Source organism: Aspergillus homomorphus (genome assembly GCF_003184865.1).
Source record: "Aspergillus homomorphus CBS 101889 unplaced genomic scaffold BO97scaffold_38, whole genome shotgun sequence".
Taxonomy (NCBI): Eukaryota; Fungi; Ascomycota; class Eurotiomycetes; order Eurotiales; family Aspergillaceae; genus Aspergillus; species Aspergillus homomorphus.
Window position 1 is genome coordinate 161,872 of NW_020291924.1, and position 26,421 is coordinate 188,292.

Here is a 26,421-nt window from a genome sequence, read left to right on the forward strand (position 1 = left end):
AGAGATGGAGTCGGTAAAGGGCTTGATCCTCGCGGGTGGAACCTCTTCCCGAATGAAAACTCGAAAGGAGCTGTTATCCTTTCAGGGAGATGTGCCAATGTATAGACAATTGATTGCCGTGCTTCATGACGCTCTACCTGAATCAGATACAATTTATCTGTCTATGCGAAGCAAAGCCGCCAGCCAAGCTCTTCCGGATATAACAACCTACGGGACCGACAGCTTTGGCCTGGAAATTCACCATAAAAAGCTCTGCGTCCAGATTATCTATGACGACAATGCAAGCGGAGACGATGGCAGCGATATAGGACCAGCCGCGGGGCTGTTGGCCGCATACAGGCATGATCCCAAGGCAAAATGGCTGGTGATCGCATGCGACTATCCTTTCCTGACAACGAACGCACTGAGGCAGTTGCTTCGACATTCGGAAGAAGCTCCAGTCGTGTGCTTTGAAAACCAAGAGGGTTGGTATGAGCCTCTTTTGGCATTGTGGACGCCTCAGGCCCTGCGTCTACTGGCAAGCAATGTTCAGAAGGGCATTCTCGGTCCGAAGTCTGCTATAAAAGCTGTGCAAGGATGTGGAATAAGGCCGTTGGATGAACGGTGGCTGTTTAATACCAATAATCGCACAGAATGGCAAAGAGCATTAGCTCTCAAAGATGGCCACAACGCAGACGGTCAAAGTATCGCTGGTCAGTGACTGGCCACAATATTGACCGTGTCTCCCGGATTGATCTCGTCGACGCCGGCTGGAATGTGAATCCAGCAATTGGCGCCAAGGAATGGTTTGATCTTCGACGAACTGTGCTCCATCGGGGTCACTTCTAATCGATCTCCGCTGTGACGATTTATTACCCCAGGTCGGAATACGTCAAGATGTTTCGGCACCTTGAACAGCGCCTGCGACGCCGCCCGCTCCATATTGTACGCAACTGACGATTTGGCATCCTCGGCCTTTATTGCCCGTGCTTCCAGCACGGGTTCCAGCGGTTGGCCCTGAAGAAACCTCAAGTACGGCACTACCAGGAACTGCAGACAAGCTGCGCTGGCTACCGGGTTGCCTGGGAGCCCGAAGAATGGTACCTCATCCATGTAATCACTGGCACCTGAATCATCAAGTGCACTTCTTGCACTGGGGACTTTTGCAAAAAGGGCCGGGTGTCCTGGTCGAATCAAGATCTTATGGAAGACTTGACGAACTTGAAGTGACTGTAAAGCAGACGGTATAAAGTCGAATTTGCCTGTGGATACTGCCCCGGAACTAATCAGGATGTCATATCGATTCATGTTCAAAACCTTGTGAATCCCACGTGTAGTTGCTTCCTTGTTGTCTTCCAGTATGCCAAGGAAGTCAACTTCAAACCCCTGCTCCTGCAGGCTAGCGGTGATGTAGGGCCCATTGGCGTCTGGAATGCGATGCAGGCTGGATATGCAGCGCTTGCCTAGTTCTGTTCCGGTCGAAATCACGCCAACGGCAGGCCTTCGTATTACTCGAACCTCGTGGACGCCAGCCGATGCGAGCGCCATGATGTGCGATGGCTGGATCACCTCCCCCGCAGAGACCAGGATATCACCCTTCGAGAAGTCCTCGCCTGCTAACCGTCTGTTCTGTTGGAATGTCGCCTGTTTCTCGACCTTGATACAGGGATATCCTGAAACAGTGACTAGCAGGACGTCCTCCAGGCGTACACAGCAATCGAAAGCCTGATTGCGAGTAGATTGCGGGAAGGGTGCACCCGTCATGATTTCAACGCAAGGCTGGATGTCTGAAACAGCGTCCTCTTCGAGATACAATGGCTCTTCTCCTGCCGCTATCGTGCCGCAGACGCGAAATATGGCTGGGCTATCTGAGGCTGCCGACCGTGTTGCCGCCGAACTGAGCGCATAACCATCCATGGCGGACGTGTCGAATCTGGGTGTCGATTCATGACATCGATAGGTCATATGGGAGATTCGATTCACGGCTTTGTATATGGTAACTGTCTCGGCATACGACCGGAAGCGTACCGCATCGCGTTCGGACTCGCAGCGGATCGCGTCCAGCGCTTCCCGATAGGAGAGCGACATTGTGCGGAGGGTTGTCGCGGTTCTTCCTGGTTATCATCAGACAGACATGACCTCTTGTGCGACCGCGGGCTTTTGTATGTGGGCATATGTAACATCTTGTAACAATGACGCGCATAGAAGGTTTGAGCCGTTCATTCCGATAGCAGTGCGATTGGATCTCCGTTTTGGGGAAGGGTTCGACTCCACTGCATCATCGATCTGCCAGACACACACTCCCAGAAGGGAGCCATCGCCGGGCAAAAGGCGACAAGACCAGTCCTGAGGCCCTGGACCTGCATGTTGCTGCTACCAAATACTTGCAAAGTGACTGGAATACCTACGGAGCTAGGTATGGAGAGGCGCCCGCCATCTCCCGCTAATCCTGATCTAGAGAATCCGCATATGCCCAATCGGGAGGTCACGCGATCTGTGGTTTAGCTTATCTTATCGCTTATCAGCTGACCTTCCCCCGGCTTGTTTGTCTCCCCAACCTCTTCCTCCTTCTCCTCCCTCCTCCTTCTCTCTTCTTCTTCGTTCTCATTCACTCTGCTCTATCGATCTTATCTCTCATCCAGCATCTAGTAGAGCTTTATTATGAAGCTCTCAATTGTTCCCGCCCTTCTTGGGCCGGTCGGAGCTCTCCAATTGCCCCTATTCCAAGCTCCCCAAGCTTCTCAAGCTCCTCAGTCCGGGCTCTCCACATCAAGCAAGCAGCTCATCAGCTCGGAGCTGCTGCAGGAGCAAGTGAAGGCAGAAAACCTGCTCAAACGGGCCAAGGAACTCTACGAAATTGCGAAGCTTGGAGAGGAGGAGTATCAGCACCCCACGCGGGTTATTGGCAGCAAAGGTGCTGTGCCCTCGTCACCCATCTCCGCTGCTGCTGTGAGTCACCTACTGACAATTCGACTTAGGCCACCTCGGAACCCTGGACTACGTGTACTCCAACCTTGTTGAGCTCGGTGACTATTACACCATCACGAACCAGTCCTTCCCTGCGGTGACCGGTAATGTTTTCGAGTCGCGCCTCGTCCTTGGCCACACGGTGCCGTCCTCAGCTACCCCGATGGGCTTGACGCCCCCCACAAAGAACAAGGAGCCTGTCTACGGCCCCTTGGCGGCAGTCGCCAACTTTGGATGCGAGTCGTCTGACTATCCCCCCGAGGTGTCCGGTGCGATCGCCTTTATCAGCAGAGGAACATGCCCGTTCGGGACCAAATCCGACCTGGCCGGCAAAGCGGGCGCGATAGCTGCGGTGGTGTACAACAACGAGAAGGGGGATCTCTCCGGAACACTAGGCACGCCGACACCAGACCATGTCGCCACTTTCGGCATCTCTGACAGCGATGCCGCCCCAGTCCTCGAGCAGCTGAAGAAGGGCGAGAAGGTGGACGGCATTGCGTACATTGACGGCATCGTGGAGACCATCATCACCACAAACATCATCGCTCAAACCGTTGACGGCGATCAGGATAATTGCGTCATGGCCGGCGGCCACAGTGACAGCGTAGCCGAAGGCCCCGGTATCAACGACGACGGCTCGGGCAGTCTGACCCTTCTCGAATTAGCCACACTACTGACCCAGTTTCGTGTCAACAACTGCGTGCGTTTGGCTTGGTGGGCCGGCGAGGAAGAAGGCCTGCTTGGTTCGAACTATTATGTGGAGAACCTGTCTGCGGAGGAGAATCGTAAAATTCGGCTCTTCATGGACTACGATATGCTCGGATCGCCCAACTTCGCATACCAGGTCTACAACGCAACCAATGCGGTCAACCCCGTCGGGTCGGAGGAGCTGCGCGACCTCTACACTGACTACTATGCGGCCCACGACCTCAACTACACCTACATCCCGTTCGATGGCCGCAGCGACTACGATGCATTCATCCGTCATGGCATCCCCGGAGGAGGCATCGCCACGGGAGCCGAAGGTGTCAAGACCAAGGAGGAAGAGGCCCTCTTTGGCGGTAAGGCTGGTGAGTGGTTTGATAGCTGCTATCACCAGCTGTGTGATGATGTCTCCAATGTCAACCTCACGGCATGGGAAATCAACACGAAGGTATGTCCACATGCTTGTCTACACTTCATACCTACTAACGCTCTCATTACAGCTTGTGGGTCACTCGATCGCGACCTACGCCCGGTCGCTTGAGGGCTTCCCTGAACGGACTGATGCGGATGTCAGCAGCTTCTCGCTCGAGCCGCGCAAGTACAGCGGCCACCGCCTGCAAATGTAGACGATAGACCACATAACTTAGACTCATCTTGGTTAGATAGAGACTTGCTCCCGGTTGCTTTTATGTGGAGTAACTCTACATCTGGATTTATGATCAATACATGAACATCGTTACGCCATCACTGAATACCGACGTTGGGAGACTAAATCTGACTAATTATGTTTTTTCGACTCATAAAGGAGTAGAAATTCTTGAGACTTATCCCCTCGGTTTCCAACAGTATACAAAGAATGGTAGTTTGTAGGGTCCTCATGCATCTTAACCAGACCCCGGTTCCTACACCAAGATCACCAGGTAGTCCATAGCGGAAGTCCGGGCCAGACATCCGAGCCTGCCGCAGGAACTTCCGGAATGTCCAAACACCCGAGATCCCCAACCGACTGGGTAAGAAAGTCCTGCATGAGCGGTTGATATAGCGCCATCTCAGCGGTCAAGTACATCGGATCTCCGGTCACTGCGTTCCCTAGACCGGGTGTGTGGATCATGGTCGAGGGGTTCAAAGACTGCACGTCAAGATTGGGATTATGTGAGAAGTTATCAGGTGGTGAGAACGACGTGTTAAGGTAATGATTAGTCTCACTTTCCGTAATAGGGAACCGCGATGCAAAGCGCCCAGTCCGCAAACAGTTCTGGGCGCGAATGAGATGCTGATACAGGTCATCCGCGACGAGGCTGCCATTAGCGACAAGGGAGTTTAACATCTCGACGGCTGTATCCACTGAGGCAAAATCCTCTGCCGTTCCGCCAGGGAGAAGGCTCGAGATTATCAGAATGAGAGCCGAGGTGAAGATGTATTGAGCAAAGGCGTAGCCGTAGGTGGAGGAGGAGCCGTTCGTCCATTCATCCGCACAGAGAATCAAAGTGTGGCGTGCGGAATGAATGCACGCATCTTTCAAAGCGACGAGGGTCGGGCGGATAGTGCTTTCTGGACCGGACGTGAGGTGGTTCAGGATGCCTAGGAGGATTGGTCGAATGGCAAGGATGACGCACTGTGATGGTCAGTACGGATCGCGATTGAGAGATAATGCGAGTGACGTACGTAGTTAAATTGCAGGTGAATGAGGATGGTGCACTTGGGGTTATGATTGCTTGTGTGAAGGCGTAGATGCTCGGGCAGCGATTGCATCCACTGCTGCAATTTGAGAAGGATGCTCTGCTCTCTTTGTAGAAAGGTCTCGGGGAACTGTTTGCGGCTATAGATCGTTCGCATGATCTGAGTGGAGATTCGGGCTAATTTGATGAACGCTACTTGATACGCGCTATCCACAAACTCGTCGCGGTAGACTTCATCATCAAGATCAATGGGTAGGCCGACTTGAATATCTTCGTCGTTGGTCTGCCCTGGAAGCCCAAGCTTGAGACCCCAGGATCGGTCAAAGATGTAGATTGTCCACCAAAGGCGGGCACGATGTTCCCGCGCTTTTCGATCTGGGCAGTGACAGTCAGGAATGTTATGATTCAACCCGAGGAATAGTGCAAAGCGCAGCGCCGTTCCGACCATAAGATATGCGGAATGCTGTCGGTTGAGGGACTGACTATAAAGAGCCTGGAGAAGTTAGTGGAGAATGGTATAGTCCTAAGCTTAGACTTACCAGCATCAGAAGGGACTCGATGTGCATGATAGTAGGTCTCTCGGGCAGCACGGGAGTTAATCCGATGGCTCGAGCATAGTAGGCCATTCCAGGCACCATGCCCTGAGTGGTTCGGTCATTGGAAATCGAGTATAACTCTCCCAGAGCAAAAAGAGCAAAGTACTTGCAACTCAGGACTGGATCATCGAAAGCCCTTCGCTCATAGATGCCATGAAGATATTCAATGGTGCTTTTCACTAAGGCAACATGAAACGGTGGGCTGATGTGACCCAGCGCAGTCTTGACCAGCAAGCGCGCACGACTCAGGCTGGGCCATTGGACTCCGGTCTGTGAAAGCTGGTTAAGTGTCGGCTCTGCAACATATTGCATCCGGGGAATATGTGAAACAACAATGCCTTCACCGTCGAGACATTGACAGAGGCGCGTAGCAAATCCTGTGCAGGCCGCTTCACTGATAAAGACGGGGAGCGCCAACCCTTCATGTGTCTGGAACCATGGCCGGTCTTCCAGCAGCGGGTTGTGGGGGTTGAAATCGTTCTTTTCAGTGGATGGATGGCCGCTTTCTAGGCTATTACAGATGGTATTCCTGGAGTTCAAGCGGTATTGACGGAGCTCCTCGCTGTCTTCAATCAAGCGTTCGAGATAGCTAATCGCACGTCAGCTCGGACCCGTGCTCCACCACCGGAGACCTGGTCCATACCTTTCGTCAACGCGGACTTTTCGATCGCGGACTACGTAACTGCATTCGTTTGCACACCCAGCCATGTTGCATCTGGAACAGGGTGTTTCACCCGAGCACTTGACCTTCTGAGCATGGCATCTGTGGCAACTAGTTCGTTCCCGAGTTGATTAGGCCTGATCATGGATGCGAGACCTTGTACAGTACATGTTGGACTGGGACTCACGCTACTGGTCTCTTGTTTCCCAAAGTAATCCTCGGGCGAGTACGATTGCTCGCCTGTTGTAGGGGCCTCTGCGAACCGTCTTCTGTACTCCCAGCCTGCATGGCATCGTATTATGTAGTTCAATAAGATTACTTGGAGAGGAAAAGTTTGCGATCGGCCAGCTTCACGTCCCGCCGGGACTGGCTCTTTCCCATTCGCTGAGAATAGATCCACTCTACTCCATGCTGCGTTTTCGACTCTTTTGACTGGCTATGAGTCAGCAGGGGGGGACTTTTGGCACCGAACTTGGTCTAGCGTACGGCCAACTTTAAAATTGCCGAAATGCAGCTCAACAGTCATATAAAGTCCTTCCATCTAGACGTGGCATATTAACAACATGTCCTCAAATTTTGTGCCAAACATTCTTATCTCACACTCTATCCGATCATTGTCTCATGGCTTAATGATCAATTTGTCTCATGATCTTTCTCTCTATCCGAACAACGCACTCCATTGACACGATCCGATGACTTCCACGACAACCGATTCATACACCCTCCGCCATCACCGTCCGGGTGACATGGGATGGATAGTTCATCGACACGGTGCCCTCTACGCCCAGGAATACGGTTGGAACGAGCGCTTCGAGGCTCTCGTCGCCGGCGTCACCGTCGACTTCGTCGAAAACTACGATCCCGATTGCGAACGCTGTTGGATCGCCGACCGCAATGGCGAGTTCCTGGGCTGTGTTATGCTGGTCAAGGATCGGGGATCCGACTGCAATGCCGCAAAGCTACGTCTGCTGCTCGTGGAGCCGAGCGCTCGAGGACTGGGATTGGGTCGGGCGTTGATTCGACAATGTACGGAGTTTGCGCGCCAGGCGGGTTATTCGCGAATTCGCTTGTGGACAAATAGTGTCTTGGTTTCCGCGCGACGCCTGTATGAGAAGGAGGGCTATAAGCTAGTGTCCTCGGAGGAAGATGAGAAGTTGGGGTTCAAGTCGGTAGGGGAGTATTGGGAGTTGTTGTTATAGATTCTTCGTCGGCATAATATGTGTAACTACCGTCTTCTTGTAATGTTGTCAATGTTCAGATATAGTGTATGACTACTGTGTTTTTAGTCACACGCGAGTTGTCCACTGGACCGGAGTTAAGCGTCAAACGGTGTCGTTCTAACCGGAGCCACAATATAGCTTAGATTAAGTAAATAGCACTAGCTATGGTACAAGGCTGTCAAAGGGGTCCTTCATGCCGTGTCCGCTTGAGACGCGGAGTCCAAGCCGGACAATCTTAAGTACAAAATGGAAGGATTGAGTCGGAGCGGAGAATAGATTGCATTCAACCTGGAGTCCTGGACAAGGAGGCAACCACTATCTTCCCAATGGGAATGGGGAAGAATGGACCTGGTAGTCAATATATTCTGCAACCCCATGAAGGATCAAATCAAGTAAGACACTTCGCGTCTCAGGCTAATATGCTTCGCGGCTGGAGAAATTAAAGTCGCATAGTCAGGTCTAGTACTCTGTACGGCGAGGCCAAGCTTTCGGCAGGCGGCAACCCTCCATGATTGCCGAACATCTCTCCGTTTCTGTCTTTTCCTCACATCCGTCCACCTCTCACTGAACGACACCCACACGTTTAGCTTCATTCATGTACACACTTCGTGGATAGTTTAACTGGCATCAAATATGTGTTTCTGTCTTCGTTGTGCTTTCTTTCCCTGTCTATGAAGTATGCCGAAAATGGTAGCGATCCACGGCTCCCGAGTCAGGGGCTTGGGTTGAAACAGCGGTGGAGAAAACGTATCGGATTGACACTAGAGCCTGGCTCAGACCACGCATCCCCATCCAGGGACCAGCAATCTGCCGCTGTTCCTGATTTCTCCCGGTAAGGCGGGCTTTGTCTTCTCTTGAGACAACCTCTGACCCCGGTCCGCACTGATTTTGGTGTGAAAGGTGCCGACTCGAAACACATTAATCCTCCATGTGGACTTGAAGAGCCCGTCTCGGACACATCGCCGTGATGAAAACGACCCCTTTCAGACTAGAGCTCCCTCCGCCGTCTCTGTGACATTCTATAAAGCTCACAGCGAGTCTCTCTTTCTCCCAGTTTTTCGTCACCCTCGTGCATTCTCGCAAGCCCACCACAAGTCAAACAGTCCCTTCTTATCACCATGCTCGGTCTCGAAACTCTCGCTGCCCTCGCCGTTCTCGGCATGGCGAACGCCCAGTCGACCATTGGATTCGGCCCGTACTTCAGCTTGGGCCCTACTCAGAGCTGGATCCGCGAGGCCAAGACTACTCTTGTTCTTCCTGAAGTTCCCAGCCCCGTGGCGGACCGCCTGGCCCTGTGGCCTGGTATGGGCACCAGCGGTGGTGACCTGATCCAGGCGCTTGCTGTCTCTTTCTCTGACCCCAACGCGTATGTTATGTGAAGCAGGGAGTTGCAATAGCGTGTTTGTGTAAACAGCTAACGACATACAGCAATTGCGGTGGCAAGTCTGGCCAGTGGTGTATCTGGGCCAGTACTCTTCAAGGTAAGTCCCCAAGCATGATTCATCAACGGTGTGCTAATTGAACCAGGCACTCAGCTCGGTGGAACTGAGGTTCCCGCCAATGCTGGCGATAAGGTGACCATGGAGTGTACGTCAAGCCTCTTCTTTGCTATTTCAAGGAATACTGACAATATCTAGACAAGTACAACGACTCCACCTCCAAGTACGACCAGACCGTCTCTCTCAACGGTAAAGTTGTTTCGACTCTGTCAACCAGTAAGTTCTATCAGGTCTTGATTCCCAAGAGGGATCGTATTAAGCATCCACAGGCTCCGGTGTGGCACAGGGCTGGGGTACCGCCGTCGAATGCCAGGACGATGCCTGCAAGAGCACTGCTCGCGCTCACCGTAAGTTTCCCGTTGTTGTTTTGCAAGCCCAATCTAATCGTTTTGCAGAGTACATCGACACTACCATCATCCTGAACGCCGCCGACAGCACCTTCGCCGGCACTCTGGCCACCAACGAGGTCAGCTCCACCGGCCTCAAGACCTCCGACCACAAGACTTTCACCGTCGAGACCATCAACGTCCAGGCCCACACCTACGATGTCTAAGTTGAAGGTTGAGCTTGTCTAACTTGGTTGTAAATATTGGCGTGGCTATGTTGGATAATAAATGAGCTTTGACAGCTGTGTACACTCTCACTATTGTAATTTGGCTTCACTGTAGGGTAGTACCACGGCTTCGTTCGCCAAAGTACGGTAAACCACAACAGTGCTCACAACAGCTTGAGTTGCAACAGGTGGCTGGCCAGCATAGTCCCTTCTTCGGTAACTACACAACTATCAGCCGTCACTACCCTGTTCCGATTGAATCGAATCCACCCGGACACGTCCAAGGATAACGAAAATGGTCTATTAATTATGTTCTATAGCCTTGTATATATTCTTTGAACCCTGTTAACCAAAACAGAATGCGAGTCCGAAGGTGAGGAAAGAGGCTAGCAGCTAAGCGTCCTCGGTTCCCTTCCCACCGCGCCGCCCCCTCCTCAGACTATGGATCACATACACCACACTCATGACCAGCCCCAATCCCCCGAGCCCAATTCCCATATAGAATGCCCCACGATACCCCAATAACTTATCTTCGAACGTCTTCCCGCCGTGGTTGACATGCACCTCGACGGTGCCCGCGAACCCCAGTCCCAGCGAGATACTGTAATTGACAATAGTGCACACCAGCGACGCAGCGACACCCTGATGCTCCCTCCCCACCGCGTCACTCAGCACCACCGTTGCGGCGGGGAAGGACATGTCCATACCGAACGGGATAATCAGCAGCGTGACGAACGACAGCGCCCAGTACGTCTGGTGCACAGGCGCGATCGCCGACAGCACATTTCCCAGCGTGAACGCGACGAGCGCCATGACCATGATCCAGCCCGGATGGAGCCGACTCAGCAGATGGCCCGTCGAGAAGGCGGCGATAATCCCCATGACGGAGGGCGGGATGAACTCAACCGACGCGAGAATAGGGCGCACGCCGCGGATGTCCTCAAGGAATCGCCAGAAGTAGTAGATCCAGATGCCGAAGCTGGCCCAGCCACACGCCACGCAGGCCAGGATGAACGAGACGTCGACGTTGAGCGCGTGGAACGGGATGAGCGGGTTTTCCGCCACGTGGATCTCCCAGACGAAAAACCCCGCGATGATCAGCAGCCCCACGATCAGCAGCACGTACACGTACGCCTGCTCCCATCCCACCACCGGCGCTTGGTTCCATGCGATATTCACCAGCACCAGCCCCGTAATCCCCAGCGTTGCGCCCATGAGGTCCATTTCTGTGCAGAGGGCCCGCAGGGGGAGCGTACGGATGCGCGGGTCGGTCGGCGCGGGCGGGATGGCGTACACGCCCAGCAGCGCCAGTATCAGGTTCCAGATCGCCATCGACCAGAAGATCCACGGCCACCAGGCCAGCTGGGCGAAGACGGCCGCGAAGATGCCGCTGATCACGGACCCGTTGGGCGCCATCGCGCCGAACAGCGCGAACACCATGTGCTTCTTCTTCCCCGGGCGGTAAGTGGCGCCCAGGATGGCGAGGCCGTTGGGCAGGAGCATGGCGGGGCCCAGGCCTTGGAGGGTGCGCGCGAAGATGAAGAGGATGTAGTTCGAATACACGCTGACGCCGGCGACCATGGACCACAGCGCGAACCAGACGAAGCCGATGATGAACATGAGGCGGTAGCCGAAGAGATCGCCCAGCCGGCCGAAGAACAGGATAAAAGTCCCGACGGTGAGTGAGTAGCCGGCGATCAACCAGCTCAGGATGCCGGGTTGCGAGATGTTGAGCCCGTCGCCGATGATGTCCAGCGGGGCGAGGTTGACGCTCAGCGCGGCCTGCGTCATGAACTGCGACATGCACACCACGACCACGAAGACGATTTCGTGGAACCGCGTGAAGTGGTCGGCGGCCGAGCGCATGGACTCGGTCCGCGTCAAGTTGGAGTCGTGTCGACTGTCATCTTCGCTGTCGCCGTTGATGGAGTGTTTGGGCGAAGAGCTCGAGAGCGACATCTTGCTGCCTGTAATTTCGGGCAGCGAGGCGGAAGGCGTCCCCGATGTCGGATGCGCGGCTGCGACTCTGCGCAGTTGTCAACGGCGCGAACGAAGCTTTACAGCTCAAAATGTCGAAAGATGACAAGATATGCACGTAAATCACCTCGACTGTGGGATTTCTAACTCGGAACAGAGTCAAACACCAGTTCAAAAACAGCTGAAGCTGAGGGCGAGAACCGAGAAGTTATTCAGCATCGAAGTGGGAGATGTGGGGCATGTGGGGACATGGCAGTGGGAAGGTGGGAGCAGGCAAGTTCATGCAGAACGATCGAAGAATGTGGATGGAGTGTGGGAAAAGGCTCCGAATTGTAGCATTCAGGTGAACAGTTCCGTCAATTGCACATGGAAGACTGGAGGGCGAATCTCTTGTTCGCAATGGCGAGCTTGAAACTAACCTCTGTGGATTACTGAGGGGTGACATCACTGATGGAGTTTATCTGCGATAAAGACTCTCTTAGGCCTGAACTGATTAGCCCCACCACGCAATCTTGGACTGAAGAATTGAAGGGCCCGGCCATCCTTCGACCACTGAATATTGCAAAGCTGGAGATCTGGTGCCTGTCAAATCGGTGCGTTGTGGTAGATGCAATGTGGGTTCAGCCTTGGAGCTTGACACCAAGTTTATCTATCTGGTAGCCTCGATTCGAAGTTCCAATTCCGAGTCTGAGTATTGTGCTTCTGCTAAGTACGTGGCATGCGAGATTGAGTGTCGCGGCGTTGGGGCTCTTCTAGTGCTCTACGGGCTTCCCGTGCACAATATATATCTCCAGGCGTTGTGGCACCAGGACGGCATCAAGAACATAGTGTCACCAAAGAAAAGTACCATTAATCCCAGCACCATTTCAAAATCTGTTAGCAGAGCTGGAGTGTAATTTATCCCAACTTATGACCATGGCTTTCTGACCGGAGTGGCAGGCTGGTCTCATTGCCGAGACTGTTCTGTAGTCCGCTGCGCCAGGATGTGCCTGAGTGCCTGAGATCTCGGGCAAAAAGCGGGATGTCCAGAATTGGTTAGCCCGGTCGTCCCCGCTAGGCCAAATATTTCTCCACGTATCATCACTGGGAGTATCACTGCATCGGGCATCACCCACATCGCCACACTTTCAGATGTCTGATTGATTGTGTTTCATGAACAGAGCAGCAAGTCTGATGTGCCATATGCAATTATACTGTCAAAGCGATAATCATGGTTTTCTACCAGCCCGACCATATCGGCTAAGATGAACTTCTACGATGATGTCATGCAACATTGTTAACACCGCCGGCGGTGAGTGACCAAACAATCTACTGCATCAAAACAGACAGTGACAGGTTCTATTCGCACTAAGTTCATGCCTTGGTTCTAGCTCTAACCAACTCAGTAGCTTCTCCCCTAGACCGTCTCGTTGTGGGTCGTCTCCACCCCCTTCTCGCCCAACTCCGCATCGCCAGTCTTCTGTCGCTGGCGCTCGATCTCGTCGCCGAATCGGTCGGGCAGCCGCGCCGTCTTCCAGGCCGGCAGGTTGGCCTCAAACATCAGGTCGATATCTTCCAGAGAGCGACCGGCGGTCTCGGGGTAGGTGAAGAAAATGTGCACCGTCATGACCGTGCAAAAGACGCCGAAAATGATGTACGTCTTCCACTGGATGTTCGTGAACGCCGGCGAGACAAAGTACGCCAACGCAAAGTTGAAGATCCAGTTACCCGCCGCCGACAATCCCACTCCCTTGGCACGGTACTTCAGCGGGAACACCTCCGATGCGTAGATCCACCCCGCAGGAGCCCAAGTGAGACCATAGATACCGACGAAGATGTACGAACACGCGATGACACCCTTGCCGGGCGCACCAGTGATCGACCATTTCAGGTTCGCGTTCCCATCCACGGAATCGACATGGTGGCCGTAGCTGGCCATGATACCCGCGGTTGCAAAGTGGAGGGCCATGCAGAGGATCGAACCGGTCATTAGCAGAGGTCGACGACCGATGCGATCAATGTACGGCAAGATGGCACCGGTAGTCACCAGGAAGATGACATATTGGATAGCAGACGAGTACAAAGTGGTGTTGCCAGTCTAATGACCCTGTTAGCTGGTACTATGACGATCGAAAGCTCTAATCTTACCATTCCTGCCATGTCGAAGACATAGACGACATAGTACATCGCGACGTTGCCTCCGAGCAGCTGCTGCCAGACCTGTGCACTCACACCACAGACGGTCCGCTTCCAGATCTTCGGGCCAAACAGCGCCAGGAAGGAAACATCCTTGGCCTCCCGGGCAACCCGCACGGCTTCCTGCACTTCCTCATACTCCGCCTGGACGACCGGGTCATTGCGGTCACCCTTGGCGTGAATCGCCGCCAAAGTGTCCAGCGCCTCCTCCCACCGTTCTTTGCTGCCCAACCACCGCGGCGACTCAGGGAAGAAGGGCAAGGCCGCGAGCAGAATCAATGCGGGAACCCCTTGAATACCCCAAGCCACGCGGAAAGCTGCAGGACCCGAGATTCCTTTACCACAACCGTATGAGATCAAGTACATGATGAGGATACCCCATTCGATCGCCCATTGTTGGATGCCGACGACGCGGCCGCGGATGCGGGCGGGTGCCAACTCGGCGAGATAGACACAGACCTGAGAGGATGTGATACCGACTGTGGATGGTTAGCACACAAAAGCAAACCACAATAGCCGTGTGGAGAAGAAAGGGCACCTACCAGAAAGACCACTGATTATCCGACCGACAATCAGGTGGGCGACATTCTGCGCACTGCATTGGATGGCAGCACCGACCACCCAAATACAACAGGCCACCATGAGAGCATAGCGACGGCCAACATGATCCGAGAGAAAACCTGCTGCCAGTGCTCCAAGGAAGGACCCGGCACTCATACTCGCCGCTTCAAGGAATCCGTTAGTCTGATTCAGGCGATAATCAAATCGGTCGAAGGAGGGAGACATACTGATACCACCCTGTAAGTTTGAGTCTGGATGATGGAAGTAGTCTAGATATTGGTCGGTGCCAATCCAGGCACTCATGGAACTGAACTCGGAGTCAGCACTTGCTTTCATGATATTCTACCATTCCAATCCAACGGGGACAGGAGTCGTACCTGACATCGAAGCCGAACAATGCACCTCCGATGGTGCCCAAAGCGGCGAGAACTAGGCGAAGGTCAACACAGAAGTATGAGGCTGTGAAGCTCCAAGAACTTACTATAGATGTTTGTAATGCAATACATGATGAACAATGAACCACACCGGACGACCAACACTTGCTGGATTGCAACCGGAATAAGGATGCAGAGAGCCGAGTTCGGGGGGGGGACTCGAAGTGACCTTATATACCGATGCAGGACCCAGAGCCGAAGCAACATCTATCCCGGACTCATGCAATTGGGCGGTACGTCATGGCGTCACAGGCGGCGTGAGGACAAGGAACTTGAAGGAAGTACCAGATCGCGAGGGTCTAGGATGAGGGTGGTGCGAGACCTGCATGGCCGTGTAAACTGAAAGGAGTAAAGATTGCCACCAGGGAATGCGGAGGTCCGGGGATTTCGTTGGGGAACGAATCAGACCCGCCTGGGGACTCTTGTTTTCCCCAGTCCCAGTGGAGGCCGTGTTTTCTCCCCAGTCCAGTCGGTTGATTTCTGCCTCGGAGATTTTCCCTCTTCGTATTGAACCCACTCGGTTGACACCTCCTTATTGCCCTCATTTAACCGAGGTCGGGTACACTCTTGTCTAGACTCACGCCAGATATTCACTCTGGAATACCTGACAGAGACGGAGCAAAACAGCGTTGATTCAGAGCATGTCTGAACTATCAGTCAAACTACTTTTTGAGCATTTCCAGATGGTTCAAGGCACTTCCCGCGCCCTCAGTTGTCGTCAATTCCGGCAATTGTCGGTTTCGGCACGACCCGATTCACAGAGGCTTATCTGACGCCCCCCGAAGCCTCTCCCGTTGGACTATGCTTACCGTACATCCTGGGCATACAACGGCCCCAGTGGCGGCCTAACTAGGCGTCTTCTTTCATATAGCGTCGTCATGGCTCATTGGCCAAAGTCCCAGGACGCTGACGCCACCGTCAAGCCTCCGCATCATCCCAAGCAATCCAAGAAGCGACAACATGAAGCGAGCACATTTAGTCCTTCGAGATACTTCAATGGCGCTTTCTGCAAAAGGATATAGGGCCGATTGACGACGGAAACGGTGACGTCCGAATCTCGGCGTCAGAACCGATGGCCGGAATTTGTGAGTCTGAAATGCCAATGATTTGTTCACCACGGTGATTCTACCCACGTGGAAGATTGTCAGCTGCCGGTCGAGGAACGTTGTAGTCGGGTAAATATGGTAACCGAACCGATGCTGCATGTCCGGCTGGTCGCTAAATTGTCGATGTTTGATGTGCGCGCCCTTAATAGTCACTTAGCGACGTTGCAGATGTCTCCGAGTCGGACTCAAGCCGATCCGCCTTGCCAGCATCGTAGATGTTGACTCTCTGCCTGATCGGATGTTTTGATGTACGCGTAAGCAATATACCTTGTATTGGCACTGCCTGTTTGGGAAGGTCGGCTCAAAGCTGAGGTGCCAGCCCAGTGCTGTGCGTGCTCGGATTAAGGGAGAACTGGTTCGAGTTGGGAAGGGCAGCTTCACGGCCTCTTGCAGCTATGCACTGACATGTCTGATATGCTGCCCGAACTGGAGGCTCAACAGCTACGAGATACCATGACAACTGCCAGTGCTGAAGCCATGGCTCGCCGCAATCTTCCATTTTGAAGCCTGCCGTGTAAGCTCTTTGAAGCTATGTGAGCTATGCCTGCTATCGCAGATGGGCCAACCCATACTTACCCCTAGTTCGCTGCATTGGCACTCTCTGAAAGTGATATTGTATCCAACAATCCTGTGATACAATCCATTAGAGCTCTCCAACTGCGCAAGACTCAGCACTGCAGACTTTGCGATAAATTCTCCGCCGCGACGGCTTTTTCCACCGACACAAAATGAGACCTGCGCATCCACATCCATGATGCATCCTACCACCTCTCGTCGCTAGTGATCTAGAGCGTCTTGTCATCGAATTCAGGTACTTCGTCCATGACTCAGGGACGGGGTAGCTACTGCTTTCTTGTACACCTTTCCACACCTCAACTGCGTAGCTTCACAGACACACAGACTTTGCTCATATACACATTTGTCTGAGCGAAATTTCAGTGAGTCTTCGGAGATGCAGTGGCAAACAGTGGGCAATGGCTGACTGTCAACACGGAGAGGACCAGTCCATACAACACAGAACGAGCGATTGATCACTATATCGGACTTGACGTCAATAGACGGCAATATAGTCCCTTTCAAGTTTGTGTGAAGTGCCGTTGACGCGTATCGAGAATTGCAGGGACAAACGGCATGGGGGGAACATCTACAAGCGTGGTAGATGGTCTTATACGCACGACACGAAGGCATGCACATCCCCCACACAGTCTACCCAAGCTTGGGTGATAGTGGAGAGCAAGACGACGTGCTTGGGGATACTGGTAACAGTGTTCGAAGGACCCAGCGCTACAAGCCAACAGGGGTGAATACCATCCCAGGGTCAAGCCCCACAACACAGAACAGTAGAAAGTCTGGGGGGGCATCGGCTCCATTCAGCTAAGCTTGTTGTCCCATCTGTCGGCAGCAAGTACTTGGATCTAGTGATACACCGAGCTCCTTGCATGGATATCGCTCACTATCTCAAGCGTGCATAGCATGAGGGGCAATATCGAACCATAGCTAGCCCTGGGGCCGGACAGACGCTTCTCTCCGCAGATCCTACCGATATTTAGGTTGTCTGTATACCAACAAGAACGCACTACTCAAGACAGCGGCGAAGCAGAAAGCCCCTGTTGCCCGGCCTTGTGGCACGAGTACCGGTATACAGTGATCTGCACAAACCGAGTCGAAGAATCTAGCAACAGATCTACAGAAGTTGCGAATCATGTCGTACTTGACAAGTGTACTCTTATCCCTTTCCCAGTGGCGAGTGAGCGGTGAATGTGCGAGGGTTGGTGAACGCCATTCAGACCATTAGCCTTCAATGCAAGGGATGGCACCAGATGGACTTCTGTTCCATCTGCTCGGATTAAGGGAGAACTGGCTCGAGTTGGGAAGGCAAACCTCGGACCCGTGGATGTACTGGTGGGGAGCTCGCAGGTGAGACCTGGGCTGAGTCTGGGGAAAATCTGGGGATGACATGGTGATGCCGGCTTCGGCCGGCTGTCATGCTATCGGCAGCCCGGATCTGGACGGGGGTCCTAAAACCCACCAATTCGAAGACCCAGACCGCTCCGTTGTCTTCCGGATTCGGTGCGGAACAAAATGAGAAGGTCACTGATGAGCTCGTTCGGATTTGCGACCGTGGGAAGAGCAGTGCATTGAAGTTCCCCGCCGACCAGGATCCAGATCCCGACCGCGCGGTTACCTCGACGATCGCTGGTCTTCGACAAACGACAGCAGACTTGACTCTGGCCAGTTCACCAGCGCAGAAGCACGAGTGACCTGTTCGCCACGTGCAGTACCACCAGAAGCGAGGGTGAGACACTATCTGGCGGATAGGTGCACATAATGTGAATGCCTGGTCTTATCGCCTTATGCCGCCACTAGCTGCGGAAAGGGAGCTGTGCTTCAAAGGCATCACAGTGCAACAACCAAAGAAAAAGGGGGGATAAGACAATCAAGCATTGCCATGCCGAGGAGCTGACTCGCATATTACTCGAACAAAGCTCCGGCAATAACCGGGAATTGTCTATCTGGCCTGACGCCATTCCGGGGTAAACTGAGCGATGCTATCGCGCCAATCCGGCGCTGATCACATACACTGGGTGCTGGCTGCAATTGGTCTAGCATGACTGATAGCTTAATCTCGCGGGTCGCATGGTCCTAGTTTAAAGTACCAGTGTGTTAGACTCGCACCACAGCGTCAGATTCACCACAGTCTGGCTAGGCATTGGGCTTGGCCTCCGATAAGCCCTCGAAACTCCTCTTCGGCCCACGCCGGCCCCCATCCTTTGTCCTATTCTTACCTTGACGAGATGTGCTTCCTGCACTCCGCAATGCGGACCTTTCTACTCAGGTGAGACACTTGGAACGAGGGAGCTTGGACTGGCCTGGCTCGATCCAAATATTGTTGTGCTCAACGAATGCTCGTTGCATTCTCTGCCTGCAAGGGATGGAACTGGCGCCACCAACGATATTGACTTTACACCACGCGAGCACAACGTGAGGGTGCATCCTTTGACGGCTGAGATGGCCGCATCCGGGTGGCCATCCGGACTGGCCGCCAGGATCATCTGTCTAACTTGGCCCAGCCCGTTCGAGTGGATGTAACATTCCCCGGATGATAAAGGGATGGCGACACGAGCCGGTCTTGTTTGGAGCCGATAACAACTGCCTCCTGTTTGTTCGGTGGCCAAGCCAGCCATTGAATGAGTGGCACAGGCCCTGCACCTTCTGATAGTGTGGAATTGCTTATTGGACGATCGCCACGGTGGTTATCAGTTCCAATCGCAGGGATCATCGCTCTTGTCTGCCTTCTGGAAGAGCTCGCTGGTCTTTCTCGCAGCGGACAGGCCGATGGGCGAATGCTGAGGCACTAGTACAACACGAGGTGACTGGCGAAGCAGTAAAATCCCTTATCAGCTTTCTCGCCTTCATCCAGATAGCGAACTATACTGGTGGGCTGAGGGACCTTGGCTTATCTGTCCTGCAAACTTCGCCCCTTGCACCTCATTCTATTGACTTGAATTCTCAAATCCTGCAGTCTAAACTCACTTGGTTGCACGACATCCACGAGCGAATTTTATAATAGTCTCCCGCTTTCCGCACGGTATCATACGCGCTGCTTCTTTCCTACCTCCGTTCTCAGTTCCCTATCGCAAACACCCTCCTCTTTTCCATTGAAACTATACACGATGGACGACGGCAGTAGCGCACCGGCCTACGAGACCTCCAGCTCCAAGGAGAAGCATCTCGAGCCCACTGCCGGTTGGGCCTCGCCTGACATCGACTATGGAGCCGAAACCGATCTGCACCGCTCGTTATCGACACGACACTTGACCATGATTGCGCTGGGCTCATCCATTGGAATGGGGTTATGGCTGGGAAGTGGTACCTCGCTTGCAAATGGCGGGCCGGCAGCGATGTTTATCGGATACCTGCTGAGTGGGACGATGATTTGGTCGGTCAGTCACTCCATCGGAGAGATGGCCGTCATGTATCCTTTGCCCTCCGCGTTCACCCAGTGGACTTCGATCTTCATTGATCGGTCAATGGCCTTTTGTCTCGGTTGGGCGTACTGGTTCTCCTACTGGATCACGATCGCCAACGAGCTGCAGGTATGTTCTTCTAGCTTGGGCAGAGGAGTCGATCGCTGATTGAACAGGGTGTTGTCACCGTGCTCAGCTTCTGGACGGACAAAGTCCCCACTGCGGCTTGGATCTCCATCTTCTGGGTGGTGGTTATCCTCGTCAACATAGTGGCGGTGAAGTTCTTTGGTGAGGTGGAGGTTGCCGCCTCGAGCATCAAGTTCGGGTGGATCTTCGTGGTGATCATTTCGTGTATCGGTATGTTGCATAGCATTCGACGGTTCGGCTCATCACTTACTCTACTAGTCATCTCTGCTGGCGGTGCCCCTAACGAAGGTCCTATCGGGTTCCGTTACTGGAACTCCATGCCATTCACCAACGGCTTCAAGGGCTTTCTGTCGGTGATGCCAACCTGCATCTTCGCCATGTCCGGGTCAGAGAATGCTGCTCTTGTCGCAGCGGAAACCGACAACCCACGCAAGGCTGTTCCCCGTGCCGTCGGGTCCATCTGGCTGCGCCTGTCTCTTTTCTACATTCTTGGCTCACTGATGGTGACCATCACAGTGTCGCCAACTGATGAGAATCTGTTCGGTGGAACAGGAGTCAACGCTTCGCCGTTCGTCATCGCATACCGCAACGCTGGCCTGGCTCCGTTGGCTCACATTATGAACGCCGTCATCTTCGTGTCGGTGCTATCAACCGGTAGTATCTCCGCATATGGTGGCTCCCGCACATTGATGGGCCTGACACACCTTAACATGGCCCCTAAGGTTGGTCCTCTCTCCCTGCCTTCACAGTCAATCTTTCGCACCGCGGCTGACACAATCCATCTGTTTCGCCCGACCAGATCTTCGGCAAGGCCGACAAACAAGGCCGCCCGATCGCGGGCCTAGCCATCACGCTCCTCATCGGCGGCGGCCTCGCGTACCTGAACGTAAGCAACTCAGGCGCTGAAGTATTTACGTGGTTCTCAAGCCTGACGTCGCTGTTCACGCTGTTCGGATGGGGCACAATCTGCCTGTCGCACCTGCGCATGCGGTACGCGTGGAAGGTTCAGGGCCGGTCCGTCCAAGATCTCCCTTGGAAATCGTGGACGTACCCCTACGGCGCCATCTGGGGCCTGTTTTGGTGCGTCCTCCTGATCATTGCTGAGTTCTACCTCAGCCTGTGGCCGCTGCACGGCAACCCCAATGCCAAGGACTTCTTCGCCAACTACGTCTCCGTTGTTGCCATCGTGGTGCTGTACCTCGCCGCGCGGTGCTACTATCGCGGTCCCTGGTGGGTTGATGCGCGCACGATCGATTTGGATGCGCCCAGGCGGTTCTACGTCGACGGGCATGATGTCGAGACCAAGACGGAGCGCTCGGGGCCGTCCAAATATCTGCACAAGGCGGTCGATGCGGTCTTCAATTAGGTGGCTGTATATAATTCAGTAGCGTTTCATGTAGTAATATCTTGCCAAGCAGAAGGCTGCCCGTAATACCCACAGACAGAACAAACTTTGAAGTGCCTGATTTCCCCTTTCCAGATTGGAAGGACAGTATGCTGGGGTCAGCCTGGATAATAGCGAGAGGATCATGATGGAAGGTTGCATTGGTCGATGCTTATGCATAGACGTGTAGAAAGTACTGTACTTCGGCGATGCGACCGATCAAGCGGTCTTGGCGTTGACGTCATAGCAACTTTCCAGCTCCAGCGAAGCGACCAAGCAGAATTAACACGCCCAGTCGATGACAGACGCGGCTATTTTTACCATAGCTTCCCCGAGAACGCCCCTGACTGAATGGGTATACGGTATTATCCGCGCCAGACGATGCGACCGCCGGCTGGGGAGTTAGGCTCCGCTGGAAAGTCAGGAGCCCCAATCCAGGAACAGCCCAATCAGGCCGTTGAGGCACCAGAAAGCTACGGGGTAGCTCTGGCATGAAAGATCCACTGCTGTAGTGTTGTTCAGAGTCGCGGATGAGGCAGTGAGTCTTGTGTGTAGAATGCGAGCCCTGTATCAAAGCACGCCATCACGATCGGTGAGGCGGGGGCAGTGCAGTGTCTTTATCGATATCGGAGAGGGAGAAGGTGAAGAAAACAGGGAACGAGTCCAGATCATGCTGTGCATATCGTGGATTAATGCCACGCGAGCTTTTACCTGGTTGGCGGCACTAATGATGACTACTCTCAGCATTCATCGAGCAAGCCTCATGAGACGAGCCACATCAAGAGGCACAGGACAGTAAGTTCAAGGTTGGCCGAGGTGAGTTCCCCGGAGGCATGATCGGCAGCCACCTTGCCGGTTTTGATAGGCCCAGCGCAGCCAAGCCAGGTCAACCCATGCGCCTAATGCGGCCCGGCGGTTTTGGTGCATCTCCAGACATCCCCTCCAAGTCATGTCCCTAACAGGCCGCCTCCTGGTCCCTGCCCTGCTGTTTCATCTGGGCCCGTGTTTCAGAGCACAGAGATCGCTTCGTATGGCTGCCTCTTGGGGTTGTGTCATCTCCGTAGACTGTCTGGTGGCTCGATGGATTCGTTTTGACAGTGCGGCCCTCGTCCGGCCCTCGTCATGTTGGGCTGAAGTGGCGGTGAATGTATGGCTTCACTTTGACCATCAACCGGGGAAAAGAACTAACCACTGACTCACTACCTGTCGCCTTGTCATAGGCCTTCAAACTCAATGCTGGCAACGATGGCCTGTGGCTTCACTTCGGCGATTTTAGCTGCCCAGCGAGAGCTGGTCAGAGTTAAATAACCACGACTGACGGCCGGCAGTCCCCATAGACAATTCTCCTACACACAGAACTGACTGACTGTTAAATGATCCGAACCTGTGATCCTTTGATATCCTCCATATGCTTCCGATAGTCGTGAAACTGCTATCACCACTACTCAAGCCTTTGCGCAGCATGGACTGCGCAATGACTCGCCCAGCGGCGACATCTCGTTTTCCTTTTTTCCCATTTTCGCTGTGGTCAAAGAAGCCACAGCAGTCAGTATCGACGCAACCACAGACACAATCTCCCCAACGAACAAAGACGCGACCGCAGCTTCAGATTCAAACCACGACACCAACACAAACTCAGCTTCCGCCCTCTCCCCCGGAAACACCCGTCATTGTCGAACATCCCCAGCAAACCCTCGAGGAGCTGGCAGAACGCGACCACCAGGATCGGGAGACGGCGCGACAGGAGGCTCTTGATGAGCTGGACAGTCTCGTCGGTCATGAGAACGTCAAGCGCCAGTTGCGTGGTGTGCAGACTTGGGTGCAGATATGCCGGCGACACGGTCGCGACCCCAAGAATGAGTGGTACAATATGGCCTGTGTAGGAAATCCAGGCACTGGTGAGTGACTTTCCCGTTGACTGCACGAACCTTCACTGATTGCATCAGGTAAAACCACTGTTGCGCGCATATACGCCAAGATGCTATATGCCTTGGGTATTTGTGACTCGCAGACCATCTGCGAAACCAGTGGCATTGATCTAGCCGACCAAGGCCCAGACAATTTCAAACAGATGATCGACCGGGTCGCCCATACAAATTCACCAGTTCACACAGCAGGTGTTCTCATCGTCGACCAGCCGCACATGCTGCGAGAGACTCTCTCATCCCATGCAACGGAGCAGGTCATTGCGAGTGTGTTGCAGGCCTTGGAGCGCAAAACTGGGCGCATAGTAGTGATCTTCTCTGGCGAGGAGACGCCACTAACAGCTTTTCTGCGCGATCATCCGCGCCTACAGCAACGCATCTGCAGCACATTGCGATTCTATGACTTTGACCGTAACGACCTCGCTCAACTTCTCGCCCGTCGCATTGTAATTGAATATCAGGGTCGCATGCAGGTTGAAGGCGGGCTCGAGGGTCCTTACATTCAAGCTGCCGCTCGACGGTTGGCGCGCGGGCGCGCCGTGTCGGGCTTTACGAACGCCCACGCTGTACGCGAGCTGGTCAAAACGGTTGCACAGCGCCAGTCTCACTGCCTGGCTGGCCAGCAAGACAGTGGCATGGATGAGGTAGATTATTTCTTCTTCTCCAAGGACGACCTGCTTGGGCCAAGACCGGAGCAGACACGCGCCTCCAGCGACGCATTGGCGGCCATGAACAAACTTGTCGGGCAGGATTCCCTGCAAGCGTCCGTTGCTGAAATTTTCGATCTCGCTGAGGAGAATTACTATCGCGAGATTCGCAATCAGCGTCGTCTGCCTCTCAGATTGAACCGCGTGTTCGCCGGGCCACCAGGAACCGGCAAGAGCACGGCGGTGCGATTGTATGCGCAGATTTTGCTTGAGTTGGGCCTGTTGACGAACGGAGAGGGTAAGTCAGCTATAGCTATTGCAAATGAAAACTGCTAACATGCCGCAGTCCGAGTTAAACCGTGGTCGGCTCTATCGAAGCTCGACCCAGACAGCATCCGTGATCTTGTCGAGAGCAACAATGGTAATGTTCTCGTCATCGATATCGACTCCGATCGTCAGGACTCCTTCCAGAGCCAGACTGTGCTGGACATGACTGGCCTGGAAGTTCTGTGGACACCGCGGGACAATCATTGTACCGTCGTCGTCGGCACGCACGATGCGGTCAGTCACGTCCTTCATCAGACAGGGACGCACTCCCGCCTAAACCGTGACCTGGACAACCAATTGGTTCGCTTTGCTCCTCTTACGCGCGACCACATCGAGGAGCTCTTCCACAGTAAGCTCCGAGAGCGGGACTTGGACGTCACCCCTGACGCCTTTCAAGCTGCCTTGGACATGCTTGATACGGCTCGCATGCGCCAGGATTTTGACCATGCTCGTGCCGTCGAGCACCTTCTGGTTGCGGCGCAGTATCACTTTGAGCGCCGGGCCTGCGTCGGCGCGAAGGGCGAGTCGGTTCCTCGGATCCTTGAGGGGAGAGACTTCAACCCCGAGCTGGTCGGTGGAACACCCGCGTTGGGTTTCCGTGAGGAACTGCGCCACTCGATCGTCCCAGACGACATAATCTCTGTCTTGAAGCGTTATCATCATGAGATGAAGATCGCTTGGATGCAAGGGCTGAGCCCGGGCCAGCGGATGCCTCGCGCATTTGTGTTCAAGGGAGCATCTGGTGAGTATCCTCCTTAGCTTTTATTCAATGAGAGTCCTAACCACATTCACAGGAACTGGGAAGAAACGTGTTGCCCGCGAGCTTGGCACTCTCTATTACAAGATGGGGGTGTTGTCTCATGGGGAACTAGTCCCCTGTTCGATTGTCGACCTGCTAGCCCCGCATATGTATCCCACAGCGATTCGCGCGAGGGCGCAACTCGACCGTAGCCGCGGTCGGGTTCTGTTCATCGAAGACGCGCATCGCCTGGGCGAGACCGAGGGCCCTACCAAACATGCGGTGGATGAGCTCGTCTACCAACTTCCTCGGTATCTGGATCAGACCGTGGTGATTCTGGCGGGACCAGCCCAAGAGATGGACCAGATGCTTGCCAATCGACCCCTTCTTGCTGCCTTGTTTCAAGAGGAGATTATTTTCCGGAACCCAACTCCCAGGGAATGTCTGCGACTGCTAGATCGGCGGTTGATGGAGCAAAAGATCCCCGGGCCGCGACTTTTCCTGACCGACCCTCGTACTCCGAGCCACCGCGAGTTCACTCGGGCCGTCCAGATTCTGTCCATGTTCCCGTGTTGGAGCAACGCGCGAGATATCGAGGTACTGGCCCGATGGATGGTGGCTGCGTGTGTCAAGGACCTGTCCTTGGAGGACATCGGGGATAAGGAGCTGGGCAAGCTCCAGTTGAGTGAGGAGCAGGCGATGGGGGCCATGGTCAAGCTGTTCAGCTTGAAGAGGGATCGGCTTCGGTTCAATCAGGACCCCAAAGCCAGAGCCTTGCCTCGGGTTCTATCGCAGCCTCGCTGCACTGATCGGACAGGAGTGAAGTTTCCTGTCTAGAGTGAACTGTGAGTGGGAAAGTCGAAGGTGGAAGGGGGGACCTCGGACATGCGGCCTGAGGTAGTCAGGCTTGCACAACGCGACTCACGGATTTTTCCGATTGGGACCAACACATGTATAGTATGGGATGGGAGGATCGTGAACTCACACTTTTTACCTACCTTCCTTTTGTCTGACCTCTTGTCTTCTATTCATGACACTCTTTTGGGATTTCTTTTGTATGGCTGGTCTCCTAGATGGATGACCCTACTTTGGTATACACGATTAAATATTTTGCGTTTGTTTCATCATTGTTCTCTGAAACCTGAATTAATATGACTTGAAATATCAACATA

General features: G+C 53.9%; 10 protein-coding genes across 10 annotated transcripts; 6 read left to right on the top strand and 4 right to left on the bottom strand.

Moving 5' to 3' along the window:
* Nucleotides 1-4: 4 nt before the first annotated feature.
* BO97DRAFT_313627 (molybdenum cofactor guanylyltransferase) lies at nt 5-664 on the top strand (the record flags this gene model as incomplete). Its single annotated transcript, XM_025691245.1, has 1 exon — nt 5-664. A coding segment is annotated over one exon (660 nt), but the record flags the coding sequence as incomplete, so codon positions are not given.
* On the bottom strand, nt 559-2,351 carry BO97DRAFT_168366 (molybdopterin molybdotransferase MoeA). The gene has a single exon (XM_025690282.1). It carries the CDS (start codon nt 2,065-2,067, stop codon nt 694-696), a length of 1,374 nt encoding a protein of 457 aa, XP_025548569.1. The 5' UTR covers nt 2,068-2,351; the 3' UTR covers nt 559-693.
* Nucleotides 2,352-2,599: 248 nt separating this feature from the next.
* Nucleotides 2,600-4,416, top strand: BO97DRAFT_374856 (aminopeptidase). Its single transcript, XM_025692961.1, has 3 exons — nt 2,600-2,893; nt 2,958-4,099; nt 4,152-4,416. The coding sequence occupies exons 1-3, from the start codon at nt 2,641-2,643 to the stop codon at nt 4,275-4,277; spliced, it is 1,521 nt and encodes a 506-aa protein (XP_025548570.1). The 5' UTR covers nt 2,600-2,640; the 3' UTR covers nt 4,278-4,416.
* BO97DRAFT_168384 (uncharacterized protein) lies at nt 4,379-6,903 on the bottom strand. Its single transcript, XM_025690283.1, has 5 exons — nt 6,775-6,903; nt 6,570-6,698; nt 5,870-6,515; nt 5,317-5,823; nt 4,379-5,266 (listed from the first exon to the last, which is right to left on the bottom strand). The coding sequence occupies exons 1-5, from the start codon at nt 6,873-6,875 to the stop codon at nt 4,565-4,567; spliced, it is 2,085 nt and encodes a 694-aa protein (XP_025548571.1). The 5' UTR covers nt 6,876-6,903; the 3' UTR covers nt 4,379-4,564.
* Nucleotides 6,904-7,279: 376 nt separating this feature from the next.
* Nucleotides 7,280-7,906, top strand: BO97DRAFT_480038 (GNAT family N-acetyltransferase; the record flags this gene model as incomplete). The annotated part of the gene is made up of 2 exons (XM_025700726.1): nt 7,280-7,756; nt 7,874-7,906. The coding sequence occupies 2 exons, from the start codon at nt 7,280-7,282 to the stop codon at nt 7,904-7,906; spliced, it is 510 nt and encodes a 169-aa protein (XP_025548572.1).
* Nucleotides 7,907-8,827: 921 nt separating this feature from the next.
* On the top strand, nt 8,828-9,905 carry BO97DRAFT_168399 (uncharacterized protein). Its single transcript, XM_025690284.1, has 6 exons — nt 8,828-9,173; nt 9,236-9,288; nt 9,335-9,394; nt 9,445-9,522; nt 9,576-9,653; nt 9,702-9,905. The coding sequence occupies exons 1-6, from the start codon at nt 8,926-8,928 to the stop codon at nt 9,857-9,859; spliced, it is 675 nt and encodes a 224-aa protein (XP_025548573.1). The 5' UTR covers nt 8,828-8,925; the 3' UTR covers nt 9,860-9,905.
* Nucleotides 9,906-10,252: 347 nt separating this feature from the next.
* Nucleotides 10,253-11,897, bottom strand: BO97DRAFT_458246 (MFS transporter; the record flags this gene model as incomplete). Its single annotated transcript, XM_025699226.1, has 1 exon — nt 10,253-11,897. The coding sequence occupies exon 1, from the start codon at nt 11,816-11,818 to the stop codon at nt 10,253-10,255; it is 1,566 nt and encodes a 521-aa protein (XP_025548574.1). The 5' UTR covers nt 11,819-11,897.
* Nucleotides 11,898-13,232: 1,335 nt separating this feature from the next.
* Nucleotides 13,233-15,822, bottom strand: BO97DRAFT_416906 (putative MFS glucose transporter; the record flags this gene model as incomplete). The annotated part of the gene is made up of 5 exons (XM_025696446.1): nt 13,233-13,913; nt 13,964-14,490; nt 14,554-14,879; nt 14,950-15,052; nt 15,816-15,822. 5 exons carry the CDS (start codon nt 15,820-15,822, stop codon nt 13,233-13,235), a joined length of 1,644 nt encoding a protein of 547 aa, XP_025548575.1.
* Nucleotides 15,823-19,578: 3,756 nt separating this feature from the next.
* BO97DRAFT_472460 (arginine permease) lies at nt 19,579-22,123 on the top strand (the record flags this gene model as incomplete). Its single annotated transcript, XM_025700136.1, has 5 exons — nt 19,579-20,209; nt 20,257-20,437; nt 20,486-20,949; nt 21,027-21,521; nt 22,085-22,123. The coding sequence occupies exons 1-5, from the start codon at nt 19,787-19,789 to the stop codon at nt 22,121-22,123; spliced, it is 1,602 nt and encodes a 533-aa protein (XP_025548576.1). The 5' UTR covers nt 19,579-19,786.
* Nucleotides 22,124-23,073: 950 nt separating this feature from the next.
* Nucleotides 23,074-26,086, top strand: GbpA (the record flags this gene model as incomplete). The annotated part of the gene is made up of 4 exons (XM_025691999.1): nt 23,074-23,509; nt 23,558-24,481; nt 24,530-25,252; nt 25,305-26,086. 4 exons carry the CDS (start codon nt 23,074-23,076, stop codon nt 26,084-26,086), a joined length of 2,865 nt encoding a protein of 954 aa, XP_025548577.1.
* Between the last annotated feature and the right edge of the window lie 335 nt (nt 26,087-26,421).

Bases quoted from the DNA above. Each gene is read 5' to 3' on its own strand.
- BO97DRAFT_168366 (XM_025690282.1), bottom strand. From the start codon at position 2,067: ATGTCGCTCTCCTATCGGGAAGCGCTGGACGCGATCCGCTGCGAGTCC.
- BO97DRAFT_374856 (XM_025692961.1), top strand. From the start codon at position 2,641: ATGAAGCTCTCAATTGTTCCCGCCCTTCTTGGGCCGGTCGGAGCTCTC. The intron at 2,894-2,957 runs GTGCTGTGCCCT...AATTCGACTTAG, and splicing joins GCGGGTTATTGGCAGCAAAG to GCCACCTCGGAACCCTGGAC. The intron at 4,100-4,151 runs GTATGTCCACAT...CTCTCATTACAG, and splicing joins CATGGGAAATCAACACGAAG to CTTGTGGGTCACTCGATCGC.
- BO97DRAFT_168384 (XM_025690283.1), bottom strand. From the start codon at position 6,875: ATGCAGGCTGGGAGTACAGAAGACGGTTCGCAGAGGCCCCTACAACAG. The intron at 5,824-5,869 runs GTAAGTCTAAGC...TAACTTCTCCAG, and splicing joins TCGAGTCCCTTCTGATGCTG to GCTCTTTATAGTCAGTCCCT. The intron at 5,267-5,316 runs GTACGTCACTCG...TGACCATCACAG, and splicing joins TTCACCTGCAATTTAACTAC to TGCGTCATCCTTGCCATTCG.
- BO97DRAFT_168399 (XM_025690284.1), top strand. From the start codon at position 8,926: ATGCTCGGTCTCGAAACTCTCGCTGCCCTCGCCGTTCTCGGCATGGCG. The intron at 9,395-9,444 runs GTACGTCAAGCC...GACAATATCTAG, and splicing joins CGATAAGGTGACCATGGAGT to ACAAGTACAACGACTCCACC. The intron at 9,654-9,701 runs GTAAGTTTCCCG...ATCGTTTTGCAG, and splicing joins GAGCACTGCTCGCGCTCACC to AGTACATCGACACTACCATC.